The sequence below is a fragment of the Typopeltis vanoorti genome, chromosome 15 (genome assembly GCF_054136105.1).
Source record: "Typopeltis vanoorti isolate ZY-2024b chromosome 15, IOZ_Tvanoo_1.0, whole genome shotgun sequence".
In the NCBI taxonomy this organism is placed as follows: domain Eukaryota; kingdom Metazoa; phylum Arthropoda; class Arachnida; order Uropygi; family Thelyphonidae; genus Typopeltis; species Typopeltis vanoorti.
Window position 1 is genome coordinate 69,860,777 of NC_143563.1, and position 27,531 is coordinate 69,888,307.

The following is a 27,531-nucleotide window of genomic DNA, read 5'->3' on the forward strand; positions in this document are numbered from 1 at the left end:
GTGTGTGTGTGTGTGTGTGTGTGTGTGTGTAAAATTAATATTTAACTGACTAGAACCCGAGAAAGTATAACACAAAAAAAACTTTACTAAATCGAGACTAGTTTCATCGGAGTCCCGACTTCTTTGAGTAAGAAATAACACAAAACTTATAAAACTAACAAGGTAAAAAACATGGACTTTCCAGCTTAATAAGAAGACGAAGAATAGTAACAGTCATATTTGAATTGGAGACCGCGTGCTATTGTTAGCATGAGTTGAATGCGAGTAACAGCTAATTTTAGAGCACCAGTACTGGATTACTGCGCTATGGGAATCAGGCAAATTGTAACTCAGATTGTTGTTCATGTGTGAAGGGTCTAGAACTATTTCTTTAGATTCTACAATTCGTCTTTCAAATTCATCATTGCATATATATCAATTGGTTGTGTGGTCCCAATCAGCTTAGTGTTGACGTTCTTCAAAGTTAGAGTTGGTGGAGAAAAGAACATGATTGGAAAGGGCGCTCGCTCGTGTTCTACTGTAGGAGATGTCACGTCTATGTTCCTCAAGACGTAGTGAAATAGATTTATCTGTCTGACCAAAATAAGGTCAACCACAGTCGCACATAACTTTATAAACACCAGGAAAATGCAGTTGGTTGTGTTTTGGTTTTGGTCGACTCAGAAAAGAACGAATAGTCGGTCTTTATGTTGAATTTCTTCATAATCCTAGATAGTTTTGGGGTAAGAGAGCTAATAAATGGTAACTGTATGTGAGTGATAGGATTAGATTCATCTTCTTGTCGAGGTTGTTGACGTGGTCTCAAATGTTTAGTGATGTTAACAAGATGAATATCCATTATTTAAGAAGGTGTTTTTCAGGAAGTTAAGTTCTGTTTGAAGGTCTTCTCCTGTGGAAGTAAGACATCTTGCACGATGGGCAAGGGTAGAGATGATGCCAAGTTTTGAGGAGGGAAGTGATGAGAAGAGGCATGCAAATATCTATCAGTGTGGGTGGTTTTTCGAAAAATTGAAAATTTAAGACAGTCAGGTAATCTACTGATCTTTAGATCCAAGAAAGAGAGAACGCCGTTAATCTCTAGTTCTGATGTGAATTTAATGTTCTGATGTTGATTATTTAAATGGTTTAGGAAGTTTTGTAGTACCTCTAAACCATCTTCTCAGATAAGGAAGACATCATCTATGTAACATAACCACAGTTTAGGTTTTAAAGTAGCTATAAAAATAGCTCTCTCTTCAAAATCTTGTAAAAAAAAAAATGTTAGCTAAGAGTGGGGATAGAGGACTGGCCATAGCTAACCCGCTTTTTTGTTTATATATTTTATCTTCGTAGCAGAAATAGCTGGAATTAATGCAGTCCGTTAATAGAGCAAATATTTTCTTAGAAACCTGGTCTTTAAGAAGAGTCAGAACTTCATCTGTGGGTACATTCGTAAAAAGAGACAAGATGTCAAAATTCACCATTCTGTCAGAGTCTGTGAGATTTAAATTTTTTATTTTTGAGATGAAATCTTCAGAGTTCTTGATGAAGGAGGAGGAATTGCCAACTAGATGTTTTAAAGAAGCTGCAAGATATTTAGACAGATTGTAAGTAGGTGAGTCAATACCTTCCGCAATAGGTCTTAAAGGAGTGTCAGCCTTGTGGATCTTAGGCAGGCTGTACAAACGAGAAATGAGGGGATGGAGAGAGCGGAGAGATAGTCTTGTGTGTCTAGGAAGTTCAGATGTAGATTTCAGAAGATTGTTTGTACGGTTATGATGCTCTCTTGTGGGATCACTTTCTAGGCTAGAATATGTATCAGAACTTAATAAGTTGTTAATCTTTGAACGATAGGCAGATTTTTCTAAGATTACAGTTGTGTTCCCTTTATCAGCAGCTAAGATAATAATATCGTTGTTACGAAGCAGGTGGATTGCTTTTCTTTCTATCAGAGATAGATTATCTGCAGGCCGACGACTGTTGTTTATAGTGAAGATGGCATCGATTCTAAGTAGATTTGCAGTTTGTTTTGGTAACTGTGCAGCCACCTTTTCAACTTTTGTAAGAAAGAGTTCTTTAGGAATGGAGGTCAGAGAAGGAACGAAGTTAAAACCTTTTGAGAGCACACTAAGTTCTGCAGGAGAAAATGTGTGTGAGGATTTGTTAATCACAACATTTTTTAAATTTTGTGAATTGATATGAGGTTGGTGAGTTTGTTCCTGTTTAAGTTGGTTGAATTTTCTGATAAGAATTAATTTGTTGGAGTGTTGCGATCTAGAAGTACGGAGAGAGCTCATGTTTTTAATATCAATCCAGGACCTGTTATCTAAAGATGAACTTAAGTTATTTTCTAAAGAATCACTTTTAGAGAAAAAAGAAGCTAAAGTGGGCTTGGTATCTGCGATTCTTTCATTTGATAAATCAAATTTAGCCTTGCAGTAGATATTATAAGCACGTTTAGTGTGAATCGATTCTTTGAACTCCAAAAACTTGGGAATGACAGAGTGAAATTTGTATCTTTTCAGAAAGACTAACCTGTTAATGAAAAGTCCAATCTTTACCAGAGTTTTCTGATATTCCTTGATGCGATGTACATTAATCTCGTCAGAAGGTAGATATATATTGTTATTAGGATTGACCCGGAATGTATACATTTATAAAATTAATATTTAACTGACTAGAACCCGAGAAAGTATAACACATAAAAAACTTTACTAAATCACAACTAGTTTCATCGGTGTCCCGACTTCTTATTTCTTACTCACCTGAAGAAGTCGGGACACCGATGAAACTAGTCGTGAACTCGGGTTCTAGTCAGTTAAATATTAAGTTTATAAATGTATACATCCCGAGTCAATCCTAATAACAATATGTGTGTGTGTGTGTGTGTGTGTGTGTGTGTGTGTGTGTGTGTGTGTGTGTGTGTGTGTGTAGGCGACATAGGACAGGAGTCAGTTCTGGTGCACAAACCTTCAGGACAATTGGAGGAATGTCATCAGGGCCAGGAGACTTTTATGTGTCTAATGTGGACAGTATTTTACTGATCTCTTCCTGGCAAAAGGATATAGTGGGCATCTGGAATGGTTCAGGGACATTTGCCATTGTCAATTATGCATGCATTGGAAGCGAAGTGTGAGGCCAGGAGATTGGCCTTTTCTGTAGGTGATGATGCAGTGGAGCCATCTGGATATGATAGGGGTGGGAACAGTGTTGGGCAGAAGTTACGACCGATTGCTTTGGTGAGAGACCAAAAGGCTTGGCTGCCATTTTGACAGGCTGCTAATTTCCTGCTTTTGCACTTTTTAATTCTGTTTTGGAAGCATTGATTGTTTTTTGCATTTATTTCAGGCTTGGGGGGTATAAGCTCTAAAGTCCCCTAAAAAACCCCTTCCAACTACTAACCATGTGCTCAAACTTGCTTAAATTTTTGTGTGATAAATACGATATCTTTTCATATATCGTATTTATAATTTTATTTTAAAAGATATATGAAATATTTCGTATATCTTTCCAAATAAAATTAGAGTTCTCTGTGTTACTGTTTCCATCATCATCAATTTTCTGATATGTACCCTCAAGTAGTATTCGGGCTGTTTTGACAGCAAGAACACTGCATGATTAACTTTACATTAAATCTCCTCTCTACAATTTTTCTCCAAATTTGTCTTACTTGTCAACACTCCAGTATTGTTGTTTCTAACATTTTTGTTCTTCTAAAGCACTTCTGACTGAATTAATCCACCTAGACTGGTCTTTTTCTGGATCTTTTTCCTGCCATCTTTGGCATCAAACACCTGTTTTGTTAACTTTTTTTCTCCCACCCTTCTTAGATTAACCCTGCTCACACATTCTTGAATGCAGACAATGTAAAGCCTCTTCCTAATGTCTTCATTTTTAATGATTTTGACACTGATGTTAGCTATTCAGGCCCCTAATTTTTTTTTTTTTTCAGAACTCTCATATCTGTGGTCTCTAATTGTTGATCAAGTGCTTTATTTCTAACCAAACTCTCTCATGTCACTTCTTCTTGAATTTCTAGTTTTTTCATAATTCCTATTAAATTTTCATGAATAAATATTTGATATTTAAATAGTATATTTTATCAGTTATAATGATTGTCAAGGAAATATATTCTACATATAGCATTATTTATATAAAGATATTTAACTTCCAAAATTTGTCATACTACGATTAAACTTCATTTTATAGAGGAGGCATGGCTCAATTGAATTTTAGAGTGCACAGCTTACTGTTTTCTAAAATTATTAGAAGTGTGTATAAGGTATTACTGATTTGTTTATCAATTAGTTTTTCTTTGTGTATCTGCCTTGACTGAAACAAATAAACTTGTTCATTATTTTTTTTTTCCAATTTGTGTCATATTTGATAATTTAAAATGTCATTATTTCTTTCATGTTATAACTAAAACATTGGTGTAGTTTGGTATTTTGTAATAATAAAATATATAATGATATTTAGTATAAATCAGAAAAAATGATACATGGTCAGAAGAAATGTTTCACTACATTTACAGGAGAAGAGAAAATAAGGAATCAGTCCTAGATGTTATTAGTATGTAAAGACTAATTTCGGTTGTTGTTTGGAGAATAGTAAACAAGTAAAATGGATTCCCAGAAGTTGAGTTCATTTAACAATGAATGTGTTTAAAGAGAGGTAGGATAGGCATTGTGGGAATAATGTTTAGTATGTATTGTACCTTCTCTCACTCTCAGTGAGTCTTGGGGCTCCATGAATATATTGAGATGATAATAATCATTTTTGTTAACGTAACTACATCCATTCTTTCCAAGAAAAAATGATCTGACGTTTAAAAATTAACTTGCGAAATCTAATATCTAGAATCGGCCATTAAATTGCTACTGTTCTTATGGAACATTTAATATCTGTTAAACATTTATTTCTACTTCTACATGAGAAACTTCTTTTATCAAGTTCCAAAGCTCCTTTAATTTCTTCCACAACTATTGTTTCAGTTACGATTATAAATAACACATAATAAACTTTTAAAACATCTTTCTTTCTTTATGTAAGACTAATATTAATGAAACTTTCCTCTAATTTGTTCCAGAAATTTTCCATTTCTCTATTTTATTATATCTCTCTCCTCAGCTGTTTACTAGTTACCATATTCTTTTTAATCATGCAAGCCATCATTATGTGGTATCCTCATGGTGCTCTGTTTGAAAGTGGTAAAAACTCGCACTCAAACTTGACTGAAACAAACAAACAAAAAGAACTTGTTCATTATTTTATTTTATTTTTTTTTCTGATTTGTGTCAGACTCTTATTTGAGAATAAAAAATTCATTTTCTTTCACAATAAATAAAGCATTGGTGTAGTTTGGTATTTTCTAATAATAAAATATATAATGACATTTAGTATAAATGTCATTAATCATATATATGCCATCAAATGTTTTCTACAAGAATAAGTCAATTCTTTAAATACTATTATTTTATTTAAGAGTTTAATTTAATATAGTTGAGCAAAGTGCAAATTATTGCATACCAAATTTTTAATTGTTTATTTAAAATATTTTGCAGACAAGGATAAAAAAAGATAAAAAAACAGATGTTACTTATGGAAGTGATAGTGATGAAGATAGACTTGTTATATCTTACAAATCAAGCAAATCTGATGTAAGTTATATATTACATTCATAAAAAAAAAGTTGTGATCATACTTCCCTAATTGTAATACAGGCAGCCCTCGGTTTACACCTCACTTCCGTTCCTGAAAAAAATGGGCATAAACCGAATCGGCATAAAACGAACCCAATTTTAATGGGAGGTACAAAATTATGTTCCGCACAGTCAAAAAATATACACATGAAGTATGTGTAACATTATTATATTTAAATGTTTTGATAATACATACATACATATATATTTGCTAAAATAAAATTATTAATAACGAATACAAAACAAAATTATATATTTTGTTTTGTCCTAAAAAATATGAAACTTTGAAAAGATATTACATATTTCTATGTTAAAGTTCCTGGTTTCAGATCACCTGCATTTTTTTTGAAAAAAGTATCCAGTGTTAACTGCTTAGGTTTTCTTTTTCTTTCTTTAAGGAGTTCAGTGTAAGATTGAATAGATGCGATTACGCTCCTTTTTATGTTCGCACTCCGTTCCCAATCGTGGTCCATTTCACAGAGTTCATCAGTCATCTATGTCATCAGTCAGTCAATGCTTGCAAGGATATGTTGTAAATCGGCCGTTTTTATATCTCTCAGAGGACCTTTATTTTCTTTCTCCTTCTTTGGATGTTGACTTAATTGTTTGGCTAATTCTTTTAAGTCTTCATTGGAAAGTGGTTTATCAAGACTCTCTAAGACTTCTGTCACATCTTCAGCTGTAAGATCATCCAATCCCACCTCTTGCGCAAGCTTGGTAACATCTTCAATGACATTCTCCTCTTGCTCTAATTCCTCAAAGTCGTGCATAAATGCTGGAAGAAGTTTTCACCATGCTTCCTTTTAAACACTTTGCTGACACTTCGTTCCAAGCTGCCTTGATGTTGTTAGTGCCCTTCAAAATATCAAATGACCACCAATAGTCTTTAATAGTTTTTCCTAAAGTGTCCAAGACTCTTACCATTTCCATAAATGTTATACGGAGGTAATAGACTTTGAAGATTGATATAATCCCCTGATCCATTGGTTGCAAAAGCGATGTTGTGTTTGGGGGCATGTAAACAACCTTGACATCCAATGGTGTTCTTACTTCAGCAAGGTTTTGAGGATGTCCAGGGGCATTATTCAAGGGAAGCAATGCCTTGGCTGGCAAATCATTTTCTTTACAGAAGTGAAGCACGGTAGGACAAAAATAATTTGTGTACCAATCTATAAAAACATCTTGTGTAACCCAAGCTTTCTTGTTCCATTTCCAATAGACTGGCATCATGGCTTTTAGACCCTTGAAGGCACGTGGTGTCTGTGAATGGTACACCATCATTGGTTTAAGCTTCAAAGTTCCAGAGACATTTGCACCCAACAAAAGCGTGTCTGTCTTTTGCAGCTTTAAAACCTGGAGCGAAACGTTCTTCACAGGAAATGAAGGTGCACGATGGCAATTTTTTCCAGTAGAGCCCAGTCTCATCAACATTAAAAATGAGATCAGGAGGATAACTTCCTTGTTCTACACAGTCTTGATATTCTTTAGGAAAAGCAGCTGCTGCCGCAACATCTGCACTTGCTGCCTCACCACATAATTTAACACTGTGGCACTACTTCGAGACTTAAATCTCATGAACCAACCTTTGTTTCCTGAAAATGTTTCTTCCTCTCCATCTGTCTTTCTAAGATCCTCAAAAATTGTTTTTGCTTTCAGTTATAACAGCCTGTGTCAGAGGAATGTTTTTCTGATTCAAGTCATCCACCCATAATGATACTAATTTTTTCATGAAGTTTACCCCTGCTATAACTTATATGTTTTGCATTTAGTACTGCTGTAGATTGTTGCGCAGACTGTTTTATTCTATCTGCATATTTCATAATTGTAGATGGTCAGACATTAGCACGTATCTGAACATCTTCCATTCTTCGAATCACCTCCATCTTCTTTTCAAGCGTGATTGATTTCCTCGACTTCTTAACACCAATGTGTTAAGAAGGCCATGGTATGTAATTACGTACTTTATCAATTTAAATACCTATATATGTAAAAAAAATTAAATAGAACAAATAGATAGATTCAACAGTAAAACTAGGTTTGATACATATACGTCGTAGTAGCTCGGTAAACACTCAAACACTAGAGTGCCTGCAATCGTTTCTCAGTCAGACAACACCGCAGTAAGAAAGCACACACAGGCATCCGGTGTTATTGTGAATCGGTGTAAATTGAACCGTCGTAAACTGAGGGCTGCCCGTATTTTTCAATATATAAACAAACTGAAAGTTAAACAAATGGCTTATGTTTCCTACAAAAAAATGCTTCTGAGCAAGAAATTATGTGAAATAATAAGTTGACCATGACATTTTCATGTTGTTTTATTCTTCATGTGATATGATAGCTGTGACTTTTCAGTCAAATATATAATTCATATTTATATATTAATAACAAAAATTTGCTATCAGATATCAGTTTTTAAATAGTTAAATATAAATTCATTTTCAAATATGATAAACAGCTAGTTTTACTTCTAGAAACGAGAGGGACCTTCGGATATGGGGGCGACTTCAATTGTTCAGATAGACACGGAGAAAGAAAAAGATCCACAGGCAATTTTTGAAAGGGCTCAAAAAATAAATGAGGTAAGTTAAAACCAAATGTTGACATTACGTCATATGCATGGCATTTTATGTATGTCAAGTTCTAGTACATCTTGATTCATTTGCCATCATCATTCTTCATTGAAATAAGGAATAACAAAAAAACAGATAAGAACAGGACTACTAAAAAATTATGTGCTATGTTAATATTAAACCCCATTATGTGCTATGTTAATATTAAACCCAAAATAACTAAGAATGTTCTCACATTCTTAGTTATTTTGCCCATAATTCCAAACAACAACAGATTGTTAGTAGTTAGCTGAAAATTTTAGAAATCTTCAACAGCCAACTAGTTTTAACATAATTATAATATTACATCAAAATTATTGTTATTATATGGGCACCTCCATGGAGTCTGAAGACTCATCACAGGAGACCCAGTCTATCCACACAATCTATCATACCCAAGTTATAACTTTTGTGAGCGTCCTAGCTATTAACTCGGTCAGTTTTGACAATACCCTATAAGATAAATTTGCTTTCATTTGAAAAGCTATGATAAAGGTTCTTTGCATCCCATATAGGATGCAAAGAACTTTTATCAGACCTTTTCAACTGAAGCTGAATTGGTCAGGTCAATCTCATGCGAAGGTGACAGGATTTTTCATCCCACAAAACTAGTCAGAAGAACATGCAATTAACAGCCATAGCCATTATGCAGATAAGCTTAACCTCCCTATCAGAGTATTAATTAGGTCAAAAAGAAGCAAATTTACCTGGACAAGCCATTGAGCCTAACATGCAAGAAGGGAAATGGGAATATCTCTCATTTTTAAACTAGTACCTTTATTAAAATTAATTCAACTAACATATTTCATTTTATGCATATTTATATAGTTATTTATTTAGCAACAAAAAAAAACAAAATGCACAAATTTATTAACTGCATGTGTTGTATTTTTTAAAAAAAAAATCTTGTCATTATTGGTTCTTGCACATGTCATTTCTTAAATTTTTTGAGTTACCACCTTTTTTTGCAATGTTATTTATTTATGATTTATCACATTATAATCATTTATATAATTAATTTTATCACAAAAGCCATGTTTAAGCATTCACTCTTCAAGATAAAGCTGAACACTTTAAAATAACGTGTGTATGATATATACCATTATTGGTTAGTGAATTCAGAATTAATGCTAATTCTGTTAAATAAATACTTTACAAATAAAAATTCAGATATTTAGTTTTTATAATGATATATATTGATCTGTATACTTTTAAAATTCTTTAATTTTGAAGATGATCAGTTTGCCATGTAACTCTGACTCTGAATTCCCTGCTGCATTTAGTGCTTTTGTTATTGAAGTGGCTTTAAGCCTGAAATCATATATTTTTAGCAAATCTGTAATTTATAGGCTTTTTTTTTTTTTTTTAAAGAAAAACAAATACTTTTCTTCTAAGAGTAGCCTTTTCCCCCCTATATAAATCAACATTTTTGGTGAAATTTTCTTAAAGAAAGGTTCATTTTTTGTTTTACAAATGGTCTAACATGGATATTTCAGTATGCTTATTACTGTCTCTATTTCCCTGTCTTATGGTCAAAAGATAATAATGCCTAAGGGAAATAAATGGCTTTATTATTTTTAATCTTCAGGAACTTAAGGACAAAGAAGATGATAAAGTGTATCGAGGAATGAACAACTACGCACAGTATATTACAAAAAAAGATACTGCACAAGGGAATGCTTCTAGTGGAATGGTTAGGTAATGTTTTCTTCATAATGAATATACTTTTTTTTTTTAAATTACATTATTTATTATATTATTATTATTTTTCTTTTACTAATTTCTAGTTCTGATAATTATGGTTATTCAAGTGTATGATAAAAAAAAAAAAAAAAAGTCTGCCAGCCTGGTTAGCTGAGTGGTTAGTTGATCTGCTCTCTAACCAACAGGCTGCAGTGGGCATGAATGTTTATGATTGTCTTTAGGTGATAGATGAATTTTATTAGCTGGTGTGAGACCACTACCTTGCTTATTGAAGACCTGAAGTAGCTTAAAAAAGTTCTAAATATGGTCTCTAGAGCAGGGTATCTAGATTATGTAAAAATTAAATAAAACATTTTTTATTTAATTTTAATTTTTGTAAAATAATTTTGTAAAAATTATTTTACAAAAAATAAAAATGAATTTAAAAAAAATCCTTAGCTCAGTCAGTACTTAATGTTCTATATGTTTACAACGTTTCATTAGTGGAGGTCATAAAAAATGATAGAAGATGCATTTTATTCCAGTTATTATTATCACAGACCTTCAGGGGAGTTAGGGACTTATCAAGAGAGGCTACGCATCATTCACTTCAGCTGTCATACCTTTTCTTGAATTCATTCACACTACCTGCACTCGCCACCTCCAGAGGCAAGCCATTTCAATTATACACCACTCTATGAGAGAAAAATCTAGCTATCATCCCTTTCTTGACTGCTCATTCTCAACTTCCATGAAATGAAAAATTCCATCTACTAATATATCCTCTATGACCCTTCAGAAGTTTGAAGATCTGCAGTTCACAATCTGTCCTCATAATCTATATTCTACAGTCTTGAAATCATCTTTAACACTCTCCTTTATGCCCTCTCCACCTGTATCTGCATCACCACAGAAACCAAGAGACCAGATCTATGCACAATAGTCCAGGTGAGGTCATATCAAAGCCTTGTAAAGAGGCAAAATGACTTCCTAATCTTTATGTATAATTATTAATTTCAGCACTGCAGTTATCCTCTGAGTTATATTTGCAATCTTTGCTAGGCCCTTAACTTCAACTTCCTGTCTAGTAAAACTCCAAGAACTGTAGCCTGATCAGTTTTTCCTATCAGTCCTGGTGACATAATATATCATTGGATTTCTCATCACACCAGAGTTCCTAACTTTACATTTATTAATATTGAACTGAGAGCCATTATCACATGACCACAGTTCCGGCATATTCAAATCATTCTACAAATGCTGTATATCAGTGGCATTCCTGATTACTGCCTATCTTTGCATCATCTGTAAACAGCTGTATGTCTCCTCTCAAATCCTTTCTAATGTCATTTTGTAAGGATTGAATAACACTGGGCCATGGATTGATCCCTGTAGTACATCACTGATCATCTTAAAATCTTGCAGAATTCCATCATCCATACACTACTTTTAATACGTCAGTCAGCCATCCTGTTATCTAAACTAATAGTCTTTAATCCAGTTCCATAGCCTCCATCTTATATAACAGCCTTCATCCTATTGAAAGTAAAATGCTCTCTCCTTTGTATCTTATGTAGCAGTTTTCATCCTCTTAGAAATCTTAGCAAGGTCCAAAAGTGCCATAGTAAATCCATCTCCTTGTCTAACTCAACCATAATGTGGTTATAAAATCTAAGCATATTACTCAAACATGACATTCCCTTAGTAAATTCATGCTGCTGTTTATTGCAAAGTGTATATTTCAAAGTATAGATTCTGACATTTCTATGCAGATGTAAGTTGCACTTTCTCACTCTTTGCTCTTGCTTTTTCCAGTTCTTTCATATCCTCTATCATACCATATTTTTTTGCAAAATGATGCAAAAAATATGGTATTTTTTGCAAAATTATGAAATTATTTTTGCACCTATGAAAGCTACAGTCTCTTGTACTTAGATTTTCTGGTTTTCACTTACATTAATTAAATTTTCGATTTTACTACTCAGCTACTTTTACAACCACTTCAAGTGTGGTTGTAAAAGTCATTAATGGTATGTTTTGTAGAATGACTATACATTATAACATCTTTCTTTTTATATTCAACTTTTACTTACCTGATTTATGGGTAAGTAAAGCCTGTAAGATATTACACAGTAATATCTTACAGGCTTCAGTACTTTATTCTTTTTGCTGCTTAACTTTCTCTTCTTTCCTGTGCCATCTGTTATGTAACTTGTTTTATTCTTGAGACTTCGAAAGTCTCAATAACAAGGGAAAGCCTTGTTATTCTCAACTCCACTATTCATACTGCCATTTCTCTTTGTTACTGCACTATTGTTCTTGTGTTTTTTGTACCATTTTATGGTACTTTCATGATACAGCCTTGAATCCAAACCCAAATGTATTACTCATTATCAGACAACTTTTTTTTTATTAATAAAGTTTACTTACATTAATTCTTCTCACCAGTATTTAGTCTTTTATACTTTAAATATCAGAAATGTAATTTAAAAATCAAAAGTATTCTACATTGATCTTAACAAGTTACTTATATTTAAACTTATTCTGATAATATTTCCATGAATGGTGGACACTGTCATACATTTGTGTTATGGATGGATAAACAGTTATGTTCATGTGCAGATTATGTTTCTATGTGCTTGGGTGTAGGATTAAAACATGAATATAATTTGTAGAAGTTTTTATAAGAATAAGAGTAGAAGTTTTTAATAAGAATTAAGAGGATGAATAAATGAAGGGGAATTCATGATGGCTTTTAAATCAGACTGCAAATGAATGGTAACTAATTTCTGATCATGTTTTTGGAGAATGGAAGTATTAAATATTCCAATTCAGTTTAGTAGTGATCATGGAAGGATCTAAGATAGAATAAAAACTGTTTATCTGTGATATGGAGTGAGTCAGTGGATAAGAATCGTTAACTGATATGATTTATTTTTGCCGAACAGTCTAGAATCCTTTTGGAACAGTCTTCCCTGAAATGTGGTAAAGTATTTCTTATTAGGATAGATCTAGAAGTTAAAATTTTGTTTAGGTGAGAAGTGATGCTAAGTGGAAGAGAAAGGCTAGTTTTTTATGTGTGCTTTTATGCTGATTCTGAAACATCTTAAAATTTTCATTATTCCAAAGAGAGAGGTATTTTGTGCGTTGAGGCCTGAATATTGCCAAATAAAAAGGTAAGCACCATATTTGAAGAAAGGATAAAAATAATGATTGGTGCCTGCTGAATTTCTGTTCCTGACACAGATTTGTCATCATTAATGCCAGAATGCCATTGTGCTCTTCTTTACAGCATAAAGAAGAGCACAAATAGAGAGCAGATACAGGAACTATTAAGTTTTATTGACTGTTATTATTGATAATGATATCTTATTGTTGGTTCAGGACATGTGTATATAGAGAATTTGTTGTTTCCAGCATATTCTATATTACTATATTATTCAAGTTTCTTCTTAGCCTCTCAAGAATTAAAACATCAAAAAACTTGTAAAACATAAACTTGTCAAGTATGCTTACAAAAAAAAATCTTTCCTGGAACATTCAGTAGGAAAATTCCTCTGTAATTCTTACAATTCCATTTCATTTCCCCTTTAATAGATTACTATGAGAGCTCTGTTCCAGTTATCCAGAATTCAACCTCTTGACTGCACCTGCTGAATTATGTAACAGTTCACTGGAATACTTTATACATCCATATTTGAGCATTTCTAGTTGGATACCATCTACCCCAGCTGCCTTTCCACATGTCAGATTTTATCATCATCAAATTCCTGACATCTACCCTCAAGGGTGTACAGGATATGATAGTACTACATGAAAAATTTACATCATTACTAACTTCCTATCTACAATTTTCCTCCAAATCACTCTGTTACTTGTCAAGACTCCAACATTATCAGATCTTATATTTCTATCATCTAAGGTACTTTGTACGGTATCAATCCACCTATATATTGGTCTTCCTATGGGTAGTTTTCCTGCCAACCTGGCAGAGAACACTTGTTTTGCTAATCTTTCCTCGCCCATTCTGTTTAAGTGACCATACCACTTGAGATTAGTTCTGCTAATGCTTTCCTGGATGCTGACAATGTCAAGTTCTTTCCTAATATCATCGTTTTTAATATGATATTGCCATTGATGCCATCTGTTCATACCTCTAATCTATCTCAGGACTCTCATATCTGTGGTCTTTGGTCAAGTGTTTTACTACTGACCCAGCTCTCAGATCCATAAGTTAAAATTGGTTTGAACACTGTCTTGTATACAGCTAATTTAGTGTTCCAACTAATTTCTCTCTCTTATTCCATATGAATTTATTCAATTGACTTCCTACCATACCAGCTTTGTTGATTCTGTTGACTATTTCCATATTTAATTTACCATCTTCAGTAAAAATCGTGCCTAAGTAGCTGAAATGTTTTACTTGTTCCACAGGTTCTCCGTTAACAACACAGTTGACATTTTCAGCGATTCTACCTATTTTCATTGTCTTTGTCTTTTTATTGCTTAACCTTCATACTATATCTATTACAACAGTTATTCAATTTAGTCAGGGAATCTTGCAAACTTGTAGCGGATTTATTTAGAAGTATAGCATCCGCATAAAGCAAAGAGCTGACATTAGCATCTCCAATTCTGATATGTTTAATAACACTTTCCTTCATAATGTGATCCATATAGATAATGAATAACAGAGGGGATAATGTACATCCTTGTCTCACATCAGATTTAACATTCAACCATCTTCCTGTACTTCCTTCAATTCTAACTGCTGACTTACAACTCAAATAAAGACTAAGTATTGCTTGATATAATGCCCCATTGACACCATATAACTGTACCGTATTGAATAGCTTCTCTCTTGGCACCTTGTCAAATGCCTTTTCCAGATCAACGAAACTTAAATACAGATCTTTGTTATATTCACATGCTTTTTCAACTATTTGTAGTAAAGTGAAGATCTGATCCTGACAGGCTCTATTTGGCTTGAATCCAGCTTGTTCTTCACCAAGCTTTTCTTCAACAATTTTTCTCAACCGATTCTCAAGTAATTATATCCCAGCGAGATCTCAAGCATGGATCTTGCCAGGAACACTCAGTAGGAAAATACCTCTGTAGTTCTCACATTCAGTTTTATTTCCCTTTTTATATATGGGTACTATTAGAGCTCTACTCCAATCATCGGGAATTCGTCCCTCTATCCAGACTTTCTGAACTATGCAGTGCAGCCAGCGTAAGACTTTTGTACCACCAAACTTCAGCATTTCTGGTCGAATATCATCTACTCCTGCTGCCTCATTTCAAGCCTTTGATGGCTTTTTCTACTTCAAGTATGGATATGTATTCCTAACTGTATGCCTGTTGAGTGTTTTTTACCACCGTGCTATCACTGCTTGTTTCATTTAGCAATTTTTCGAAGTAATTACTCCATACTTCAAGGATATCTTTTCTCTCCTGTTTTCACGTCACCTTTATCATCTCTATTTCCTTTTACAGCACCCTTTCCTCTCATTTCTAAGCTTCTTCAACAACCTCCAGAATATCTTACCACCTTCTTGATATTTATTTTCTATGTTCTTGCCAAAGTCCTCCCATGACTTTTGTTTAGCTAGTTTTACACAGTGTTTAACTTTCTTACATTTGTCTTTGTTTTCTCTAAGAGCACAAGCTGACTTATTTGCCAGGAACTTTTGATATGCTATCTTCTTTTCCTTCACTGCCTCTTTAACTTCATGTGTCCACTATGGAGTTTTGATTTTTCTCTCCTTGCAGACAACCTTACCACATTCCTCTCTGGCTGAATCAATCGGGGTTTTCTTAAAGGTTCGCCACTGAATCTCCAAGGTTTGGTTCTTGTTCTCAAACTCTTTCATTTTTTCTTCAATAATCTGTGTGTATTTTTAGTCTACAGTTCACATCTGAGAGCTGCTCAACTTTTATTCGCTTTAAAACTTTCTTACATGTTATTGTTTTTAATATGAAATTCAATTTTATTCTGCTCAAGACTAAATAGTGATCTTCCAATTTCAAATCCTCTGTACACTCTGGTGTCCTGAGGATTTGAAATTGGATACAATGGCTACTCCTTCTTTTCCTTGATTGTCATTGCCTGAATATAACATTTGGTATTTATTGCTCAGAAAGATCTCACCAGTTTTTTGTCTTTTTTGTTCTGAAGCTTTTTTCTACTCCAGTAATAATATAAACTCGTGACTACATTCTTCTGGAATATTTCATACCTGTGTCGTCACTAATTATTTCATTTAACCTCCCAACCGGCCAGTGTGGATGAAATATCCAACACTCCCTAGCTTTTTTCATGGATCAAAACTTCGTCGGCATTCTACCTTTTATCATGCCATTACCTTCCTCCGCCGTTAATCTCGTTACGGCTATTCTATAGCATTAGTGGATTAACTGTTGCTGAGTGAGCTTTGTGTCCCCTCCCCATGTCTTTACGTCTATTGTGTTGCTTAGAATTTCATTTACTGTCCTAAGTTATTTGACCTTTCTTGCCTCTAAAATGATTTATTGTGTCTCTTCCCAAAAATTGAAACCAATTTCACATATGCGAAAAAATAATCAATCCTGAAATGCCCACTGATCAGCTTTTGCAATGAATCTATTTAGTGATACTGAATTTGGTGTATTTTATTCTACAAATCAGTGCACCGGAAGAGATGCACTGATTGTTCTTTCACTTTACGTATAATAATTGAATAATTTTTTTTCGAATTTTAAAATTTTCAAATGTTTGCTTTGAAAATATGATGTCAAATATTTATATTTTTAAATAATATTTATTGAAATAAATATGTCCTTTTTCTTTCGTTTCTAGCAAAATAGCATTATATGGATCATCACATTTCAGATTTAGAAACGATTTTTTGTTATTCATAAGACAAAATTAAAAAAAAATGTTAAAATGCTAAATTGCCTTACTCGGTTTCCGATTGTGTCTTTTTGGTATCAAAAATTTATATCCAATGATATTTTAGCAGTGATTCTTCCCCTTCGTCATTTATTTATTTATTTGTATTATGCATATTACGATAATATCTAGTGCATAACCTCGTAGATATGTTGAAAATATAATGTGAAAAATATCATATACGGAATGATTCAACATTTTTGCTCATTTTGAAGATTTTCTAATGCTTCCCCCCCCCCTCCTTATTCTCTCCTGGAACTGAATTGCATAACTACTCCAAATTTCTATACAGGTTTGAAAGCTTTTCTAGGCAGCATTCAAAATCAATTACTTAATTTTACCATTTTGACAAAAGATATACGGCAATCAGATTGTATCGTGAAGCTTCTGAATCTGTTCTATTTATTTGCAATCTAAAACCAGCTGTTCTACTGCCAGCTGAAATTATGTGAAATTTTAGAAATAATATGCTATATTTTCACCATGCAAAATTGTTTATATGCATACCACACAAAAGAAAGTTCAAAGTTCTGTTAATATTATTTGTGTTTGTTTTTCTTTTAAAAAAATCTAAATATTACTTCTTCTGCTGCTGGAAGCTATTTCTGAAATAATCTCCGTCTTATAAATACTTGGTAATTCTACAAATCAGTGCACCGGAAGAGTTGCACTGATTGATCTTTCACGTTATGTATAATAATTGAATAATTTTTTTTCGAATTTCATAATTTTCAAATGTTTGCTTTGAAAATATTATGTCAAATATTATTATTTTTAAACAATATTTATTGAAATAAATATGTCCTTTTTCTTTCGTTTCTAGCGAAATAGCATTATATGGATCATCACATTTCAGTTTTAGAAACGATTTTTTGTTATTCATAAAGACAAAATAAAAAAAAATGTTAAAATGCTACATAGCATTACTCGGTTTCCGATTGTGTGTCTTTTTGGTATCAAAAATTTATATCCAATGATATTTTAGCAGTGATTCTTCGCCTTCGTCATTTATTTATTTGTATTATGCATATTACGATAATATCTAGTGCACATCCTCGTAGATATGTTGAAAATATAATGGGGAAAATATCATATACGGAATGATTCAAAATTCTTTTTCATTTTGAAGATTTTCTAATGCTTCCCCCACTCCTTATCCTCTCCTAGAACTCACAGGTTTGAAAGCTTTTCTAGACAGCATTCAAAATCAATTACTTCATTTTACCATTTTTACAAAAGATATACGGCAATCAGATTGTATTGTGAAACTTCTAATTCTGTTCTATTTATTTGCAATCTAAAACCAGCTGTTCTACTGCCTGCTGAAATTATGTGAAATTTTAGAAATAATATGCTATATTTTCACCATGCAAAATTGTTTATATGCATACCACACAAAAGAAAGTTCAGTAGTATTATTTTTGTTTGTTTTTCTTTAAAAAAATCTAAATATTACTTCTGCTGCTGGAAGCTATTTCTGAAATAATCTACGTCTTCTAAGTACTTGGTAATATCCTCTTAGCTGGAGGAAACGTTGAAGGCTTATTACTCTCAATGCTATTGAGAAGAAAGGGGAGAACACTAAAGTGCCCCAGGCTGTAGTGCAGAATATGTCAAGAATGTCTTGTTTCCTTTTCGATTGTTGATTACCTATATTCTAACAGAAATACTGATATTTCGTTTACATGCTTATACATTATTTATGCCAAAATAATTGCTTAATTTATAATGATCAGTTTCACTTTTATTATCAAAAGTTAGAAATTAAATCATACAATTATCTTGAAAAAGAGGATTTGAATTATTATCAAAGAAAAGGTGCATATGCGTTTCATAATCTTCTTTTTTTGGGAGGGGGATATAGACCTAAGCAATCTGCGGATATTTCAGATAATTTATTTCATAAATCGTTCGCAAGACAGCTGTTACAAACGTAAATCACTTGGGGAACATACCCATTCATTTTAGTGTAAAACAGTACAAAGGTTCAGTTACTTTAGATATCTAATCTAGAAGAAAATGTTATGTCTGCTGAGATTAGAATCATACGTGAATAATTTTTCTGACATGATTTCTCTATTCGTAATAATGTAACCAATTTCCAGATTTTTTTCCCTCCTGCAGACTTCATGTTATATGCAGTGATTTCTTCTTTGAACTATAAGAAAAAAAATCAGATAACAGGAGAAAAATATGCAGTATTTTCTTTTCCACTGGCTGAATTTACAATGTTCTTTCTTTGTGTTTTGAAGAGAAACTGCAAATGACTTTTTTCTTACTATTTTTGCCATTATAACATCTCATATAATTATAAGAGTGACATTTTACCGTTTTTCTCCCACACGAGAAACAGAAATAAGGTGGTAATAATATTGTTGATTCTGCCAAACTTCATTGTAGCAGAAATTTTTATTACAAAACTTTGTAATATATATATATATATATATATATATATATATCTCCGAAACAAGAAATTTGGAACCCATATCACATCAATGTTGAGTGTTGGCAAGGTGAAAATGTTCCCGTTATTATTTATATATTTCATTTATTAACTAGGGGGGCTATGCCCAACCCCCCGTGTTCCGGTATGGTAGACCAGTTCTCCTTCAATTGTGATAACTCGAAAGGGGGTTCAGCCACTGAATTCTGATGACTCGAATTTTGAAGACTAGATACTCAGGGTAGCCCCTGAGTCTCAAAACGTTTCGATAAACATGACATAAAAAAGCTTATCATTTTATATATATATAGGGTTGATTTTATTTCATTATTTTTTTGATGAAATACTTTACCTGGAATACTCTTTCCAGTTTCTCTGTGTCAAAAAAGAACTGAAAAATTAGCCTTCAAGATGAAAAAGAAACAGTGCATTCGGGTATCCCTCTATCAATATTTGTATTCCTGAAAAGGACTGTTTTGATGGCCTTGAAAACAAACATTTTTTATTTCATACTGTTGAGAATTTAAAATTCTTGAACAGCGTGGAACACCTTGAAGCAAGGGTAAACACACAAAGCAATTTTACACTCAGGGCACCAGATTTTTGTTTCCTTTCTGATATTTTTTTATTACATACATAATATTTGCGTGGAGGTTTTTTTTTATTAGCCGTTGGTGGTAGATTTTCGGGATAATGGTTGGAGTTAGCAGCGTTCAACCTCGGATGTCTGACAGGATTTCCTGTTTATCTGCTTGCTGAAGAAGGTGCATCTGCATGCAGCAATGCTTTCGCAATTTCTATTCTGTATTCTAGATATGTTATGGTAGACAAACATTTTTTCTTATACAGGAGGAAACTGTTCCAAATAACAAAATCCAAACACTTCAAAATTCAAATAACATGTCCAAACACTTTTTTGTAATATTTTTTATGCTGTTTCCTCATTACAGAGTAGAATGATAGCTGCTGATCGCACCTGTCGACTCAACCCATAGTGTCGTTGTATGCACACACAGCAATGGGTTTTTCTTTCTTCAAACCATGCTTCTCCACGGATTCCGCTGATGGATTGTGCAGGGAAGATAGCAGAAAAACATCTTTTTTGTCTTTCCCACCTAGTGCAAAGACTTTCCCTCGCTGATAAGTTCGGATTTCCCCCTTCGATAGCTTTCCTGAAGCCAGATCTGGAGGCATATCTCGCCTTTTTGCATTTACAGTACCATAACTATCTGTAAGATGCTGTAAAAGCAAATCAGCGAGTTCATGACACATATATAGTAATTATCCATTATAATGCAGTAAAGGGTCTAGTAATGTAGTTACTAGACCCCAGTAAAGGGTCTAGTAACTGCATTACTGCACGCATCGACAAGGGGAGATCCGAATATTTATCGTGCTCGATTACAGTTTGCTTTCCCGTATAAGGTTTGAAATCCCAAGGATATCCACTTTTCGATTCGCAAAGCATAAAAAATTTTACTCCATACTTCGCTTTCTTTTTGGGAATATACTGCTTACATTTCAGTCCACCTTTGAATGGCATAAGGCTTTCATCGATACTCAAGTCTCTCTCAGGAATGTAGAGTGATCTACATTTTTGACGGATTTTCATCAGAAAATCATAAATTTTGTTGAGGACTGGGCAAGGATGTGTTGCCTGATCGTATTCTTCATTATTCTGAAAATGCAAATACTTCATGATGAGACTGAATTGTTTTTCAGTCATAACATCACGAAACATTGGCGTGTTCAGAATCCAGTCTGTAGACCAATGCATTTTGAGAGCGGGCTTTCGAAATGTATTTCGAAACTTCGGGTTTTTCACTTTCTTTATTCTGATATTGCATTTGAAGGATGACAGTGATTTTAAATATTAATTTCACCTGTATCCGAATATCACATAATTTCCTGATTTATAATAATCACGAAATATGTATATTGTCTGATTTATAATTTGCTAATTTATAATAATCACCACATAGTTTCAGTATCGAAAAATTAAAGTTATGTGGAACAATTACTAGAGAAAAATAACGAATTAAATAAAAACTGTACCTATGTTTCATAACAGTTTTCGGGTGTGTGATAGTAATGCAACGGGGGGGGGGGGGTTAAACTATCAGAGGCGAAATAAAGTTCAATTCTATTGTAAAAATATGGAAATAAACTTTCACATTTGATATACATATTTTGAATGATAAAAGTAAGCAAATGTATCGCTTACTTTAAAAATTGGAGAATAAAATATCTGAATTATGCAGAAAATATAAATTTAAATCATAACTGTTAATTTCATTTTGTAATGACCAATTATACAAGGAAACCAAGAAAGTGAAAGTACAGATTACTATACAACATGAAGAAAAAATTTAGTAATATGATTAAAGAATTTCATGTTATTCTCTATAAAGCAAAGTTGCTCAAGCGTGTCACAAAGGAAATCTGTTAAGTATTATTCGATTTCGATGGTTTTGTACAAAAATAAAATTAATATAACCTGGAGCCGGTTTTCTTTTCTTTTTTTAAAAGAATATTCCAAATAATTATCGTGAATTAATTTCTTCGAGAACAAAGAAAAATCTTTTGTCTAGTAGCGATTAGAAAAAAATTAGCGCAAAAAAATAAAAAATTAAATTGGTTAAGTGAAGAAATTATGCAAGACCTTTATTTTGTCCAGAAATTAAAATTGTATTGTACAATAAAAAGAGAAAACAAAAATATAAATAATTTCTCTATTTTTAGTCTATCATATATAACTAAAATCCAGTTCACCAGCATGGAACAAGAAAGTCCGTTTCTTGTTATAGGCAACTGAGAGGCAGCTACGGAGGGGAGATAATCCGATTAACCTTTCTCTTCAGCGTGAGGGTTTATCACACCTTCTAATGGACATGACAGTCAAATTGCACTTCTTATCCAGGTTCTTTAAACAGGTGGGCTGAATCTTATCCAGATTTATTTGGACGTCTATAGACGTCCTAGCCGGTAGGAAGGTTAACAATCTTTCACAGTAATCACTCCAAATATCTAGAATATCTTTTTCTTCACTTTTCACACTATCTTTGTCATCTCTGATTTACAGTAGTGTTTCTTCCATTTCAAAGCTATTTCAATAGTCTCTAGTACAAAAATTAAAGATGCTAAGAAATTATATTCTTGGTTTAATCCTTTATCCAAGTGTAAGCAAACAAATTTGCACATGAAGTAACTTCACGACTGGGCAACTCATATATAGAGGCTAACGACTTCACATCACTTGCCTTAGTATCCCATAATGCAAAGCACATATCCTTATGTACATGCATAATGTTATGCATTATGGGAAGGGTCACTATCCAGACTGGTTTCGATTTTTATTGAAGTCTCATCACTGGGAGCCAGACCCAGAAGTAATACCAAGGTTGAAGTAATGCAGAAGTCATTTCTTTTATATGATTCTTACTTTTTTTTCTAAAATCTCTCAGTTTACACACTAGCTAACTTGCTAGGAACTTTTGCTTTCTTCTTTTCCACAACTGCCTCTTTAATTTTCTTGAGTCAATCAGTTATGATTTTTCTATATCTGCAGACAACTTCACCATATGTCCCTCTAGCTGAGTCTGTTGCTGAGTTTCGAAGCTTTAATTCTTGCTTTCCCACTCACAATCATGTTTTGTCTTAAATAATACATGAATATTTGAGTCTATAGTGAGACCTGGTATAAGAGGCAGACATGCTAACTAGTATGAAGTGTAAAGGGTGCAGTATTTTTAGGAAGGATAGAAAGGAGAGGAAGCTGCTAATGATATTCAATGATTTGAATCCAGTTAGAGCAGAGATCTATGACTGCAGTGCTAGTAGCAGTTTTCCATGTGGCAGTGAGGTTTAAGCTATCGTATATGAAGTGGAGTCTGATAATATCAGATGCATATCGGATGTTACAGATCTAGTGGATTGGTTGCTAGTAATAAAGAAATGCATTTAAATAAAGATGATGGGTGTAAAATGAGTAATCATAATAGTGTTAAGTTCTGAATGAAACTAAAATTAAGTTAATTAACGTTTCCTACAGACTTAACATGGGTTTACATTTTGAATCACATATTGATATATTGGGCTTACTAAATTCTTGTAATTTACCAAAGTATTACTAAATTGAGGATATTTTTTCACTACTTTATGTTATAAGGTAAAATATTGTAAATTGCGTAAATTATTCTTAAACCTTGCTGCTTTTGTGTAAGTACTTATAAATTGCTGGGAGAAAAGATAATCTGATTAAGTAAAAGTGGCCGGAATCTAAACACGTGCACCCTTTAGGTAAGCACATAGTTCCCCACACACACCACACACACACACACACACACACACTGGGAAGAGCACGCTAGAATTCCGTGTGTGGCGCTAAGTACTGGGTGACGTAAAAGTGACATGGGAAAAAAAGGGGAGGAGAAAACGATGACGTAGAAGAAATCGGTAGCGCGTGATTTAAAAAGTCGTTGCAGCGCTAAAAATGCTCTCTTACTCGTATGCTCTTTGACTCATGCTCTGGTGTGTTGGAACCTCCTCGTGGTCCCTTCTTGTCCCCAGCTTTTCGACGCGGATTTTAGACAAAGACTGAGGAACTATGCCGAGAAATTCCTTAAAGTTTGCTGGTCAGCGATCAGCCCAGAAGGAAATCTCCAATAATTTTGGAGATATCATTACAATGTTGTGCCAGTTGACCAGAGAACAACGTATGCCTACTTTCGGCGGCGGAGATAACTACAGCTTGGACCCGTGAAGAATGCCTTAGAAAAAGCAGAATGAACCAGGAATCGAAAATGATTGTCCAGTCATGTTATGTGAAGTGGCCAAACAGTTCCCCAGCAGTTGGTAATGTACAGTCTATGTTTTTATAAGTAATTGTGTATAAGAAGAAAGTTTGTAATTATAGGAAGGACTCTAGAGATAATATTCTTTTTAAAGTAGAGTGATTATGAAATTTTAGTGAAAGAATCATTGTAAGAGCACATGGAGCTAAATTAGAAATTCAATTAGCAAATGTCCTTCAGTATTGAAGAATATAGAAGAGTATGTTTGATCTTTCAAGTAGAAATTGTAAACTATATATGAAGTTCTTTGTTTTGCATGTTTTGATAAAGATAGAGAGGTTACATAATTAATGTCATTCCTTAGAAATTGTAGACTGCTTTATTAGTGTATATTCATAACGTGTAAGATGCTTCAATTGTAATTAAATGTTTTGCTTTTTAAGTTTAACTGGTGCCTTGCCTGATTTTCTCCTCTATTGCACTTTCTCATAAAATTCGGACCACTGCGGGAGATTAAATAATAGAGAGGCTACTACTGCAAAAGTAATTTATAGTGAAATAAGATTGTATGCTAAACTGTGTTCTGGTTCCTTGATTCTGCACTCTTTGTTAATCTAGGATTCAGGGTGGTGCAGGATAATATAAATTTTCCCTGAATCCGAAAAAGGAATCAGATCCAGTATTGAACAAAGGAATTGGTGTTGGCCATTATCAATCCCTTTGTCCTTAAACCCTAGCATCGTTCTTAAAGGTAAAGATCGGCCCAGAGAGAATATTGAGAATAATAGGGTAATTTAAGTGTTAGAGATAAGTTCAATAAGTACGAGCGTATCAACACGAAAATTTTAGACAACAAAGAAGAAAAATAAGTAAGATTTTACAATGGGATTTTAATTATCCAAATATTGATTAGGTAACAGTTAAATCTCATGAGAAGAATGAAACTGAATTTATTGAGCTGTTGCAAGACAACTTCCTCACTCAAGGTGAAAGAGTGTAGATATGATTATAACATCAGGGTGGGGAGATTTCAGTTAAAGATATAACTATTCTGCCTCCATTTGGTGGCAGTGATCATGTGGTACTGACTTGAGAAGTGACTAAGTTTATGATTTAAATTTTTAGAAAAGTTACATGCTGAACTGTAAATCAGGAAACTATGACCATTTGAGGAGTATGTTGAGTTCTGTGCCATGGTATTGGTTGTTGAATGGAAAGAATATTGCCAGTACATGGAAGTGCTTAAAAAGCACTTGTGTCCCTAGAATTCAAAGAATAAATAGGATAGTTGTGAAATGGATGCACAATCTTAAGCAAAAGATTATATGGAAGGAATACTATATACATAAGGATATCAGTTATGAAAATTATAAGCAGGCCAGAAGAATTACAACTGTTGTATGGAAAGTTAAGTCTGAGTATTAAAAGAAACTGGCTGTGCAAGCTGAGGACAACCCAAAAGAATTCTGTCGGTATGCTGCAAGTAAAAGAAAGAATGAATATGAAAAAATAACTAATGAATGAAGATGGTATTCAGCTGACAGATGCAGAAGAGATTGTCTCACTAGTGAGTGCCCATTTTTCTAAAAACTATCAACCTGGTGTATGCAACATCGAGCTCCCTTCTACCTCTTCAATGAACGAAGAAACTCAGATGTCTAACAAGGAGGAACTAGAACTGTTGCACAACCTTAATAAGAATTCACTGATAGGATATCAAAACACATGATAAAATAGCTGAGCTGGTTATTCCTTTGACTAGGCTGAGTCTCAGAACAGGGAAGATTCTACAGAGTAGAAAGAATGTATGGTAATCCTAATGCACAAGGGTGGTGCAAAGACTGATATCCATCTATCAATTTATCAGTATCTCTGGAGTGGTGGTGGTTGAAGATTTTGGAAAAGTTGATTAGAGCTCACATACAGAAATAGGTTGACAGAGAATCTATACTTTGCAATGAACAGCGTGAGTTTGCTAAGGGAAGGTTATGTTTAAGCGACTTGCTAACATTCTGTAATAATGTTACCATTGAGTAGACAAGGAGAATGTATACAACTATGATATACTCTTGGACTTTGCTAAGTCTTTTGACAGAATACAGCACGGAATGCTGTTGCATATATTGCAGAGTATGGGATTGGATTGAAAAATATTACAATGGATGAGAAGATGGCTGACTGACCTACATCAAAAACTGGTATATGGGGGGGGGGTGAGTATGCAAGATTTAAGGTACCCAGTGGTCTACCACATAAATCAGTCTTTGGTCCATTATTATTTACTCTATACCATCGGTTCCCAATTGGTGGTATGCATACCCCTGGGGGTACGTGCTTGACCGTTCAGAGATACGTGAAAAATAATCAGTAATGGTGGAAAAACAAGTAAAGTAAATAAAATGTGAAATGTTAGTTATGGAACAATAAATGTCAGTATTTAAAAACAGCTATTTTAAAAATAAGGGGGGTACAATTTATAGAAATGGGTTTAAAGGGGGGTACACAAGTGGAAAAAGGTTGGGAACTACTGCTCTGTACATTATTAACATTGGGAAGGATTTGACAGGCGACATACTGCTATTTGCTGATGATGCAAAGATAGGCAGAATAATCGAGAATGCATCTGATATGCAGTACTTGCAGAATGATTTCAATAGGCTGGAATTGTGGGCATGTGAAAATGGCTATCAATTTAATGTTAGTAAATGTAAATTAATGCACTTTGGTGTACTGAGATATCCAATATCATATTATATTGGTGGGATTATGTTAGAAGAAATTGATCAGGTTAGTGATCTTGGAGTTTTAGTAAATAGGAAGCTGAAGTTCAAGGGTCATATAGCAATCTTTGCTCTATATGGTCCTGTCTCATTTGGCCTCTTTATAAGGCCTTGATAAGACATTACTTCGACTATTGTACACAGCTCTGGTCTTCTCCAGGTTTCCATAGTCATTCTGATACTGTGGAGAGAGTGCAAAGGAGATTGTTAAAAATATCAGGATTGCAGAATACAGATTTTTAGAAAACTTCTGAAAACATCGTAGAGGATATCAGTAGATCCAATTTTTTCATTTTATTGGAGGGCGAGGAAAAGATGAGAGAGCATCCTTGGAAGTTTAGAATGAATACAATCAAGAAATCACTGAAGCTAGAATTTTATCTCATAGAGTGGTACGATATTGGAATGAATTGCCATTGGAAGTGGTTAGTACAGGTAGTATATATATTTATGGGTTTTATCCTAATATATAATTAGTAGCATAGCCAAGTGAAAAAAAATTCCATAATATATGACAGTTGTGCAGATAATGTGTCCCTGACTTTCCAGAGATCTCTCTTAATGATAATAATTCATCTCTGAAAGACCAAATATTTATCAGTGAGTCA

The 27,531-nt window shown here is 33.5% G+C and overlaps 1 protein-coding gene across 1 annotated transcript in view; it reads left to right on the forward strand.

Annotated features, from left to right (window-relative positions):
- Window positions 1–27,531, forward strand: part of mdlc (RING finger protein mdlc) — a 159,067-nt gene that overhangs the window by 37,897 nt on the left and 93,639 nt on the right. The window contains exons 3-5 of the mRNA XM_090404918.1: window positions 5,544–5,639; window positions 8,156–8,263; window positions 9,882–9,991. Of these exons, the coding sequence (XP_090261044.1) occupies window positions 5,544–5,639; window positions 8,156–8,263; window positions 9,882–9,991 (314 nt within the window). The remainder of the gene's footprint in view (window positions 1–5,543; window positions 5,640–8,155; window positions 8,264–9,881; window positions 9,992–27,531) is intronic.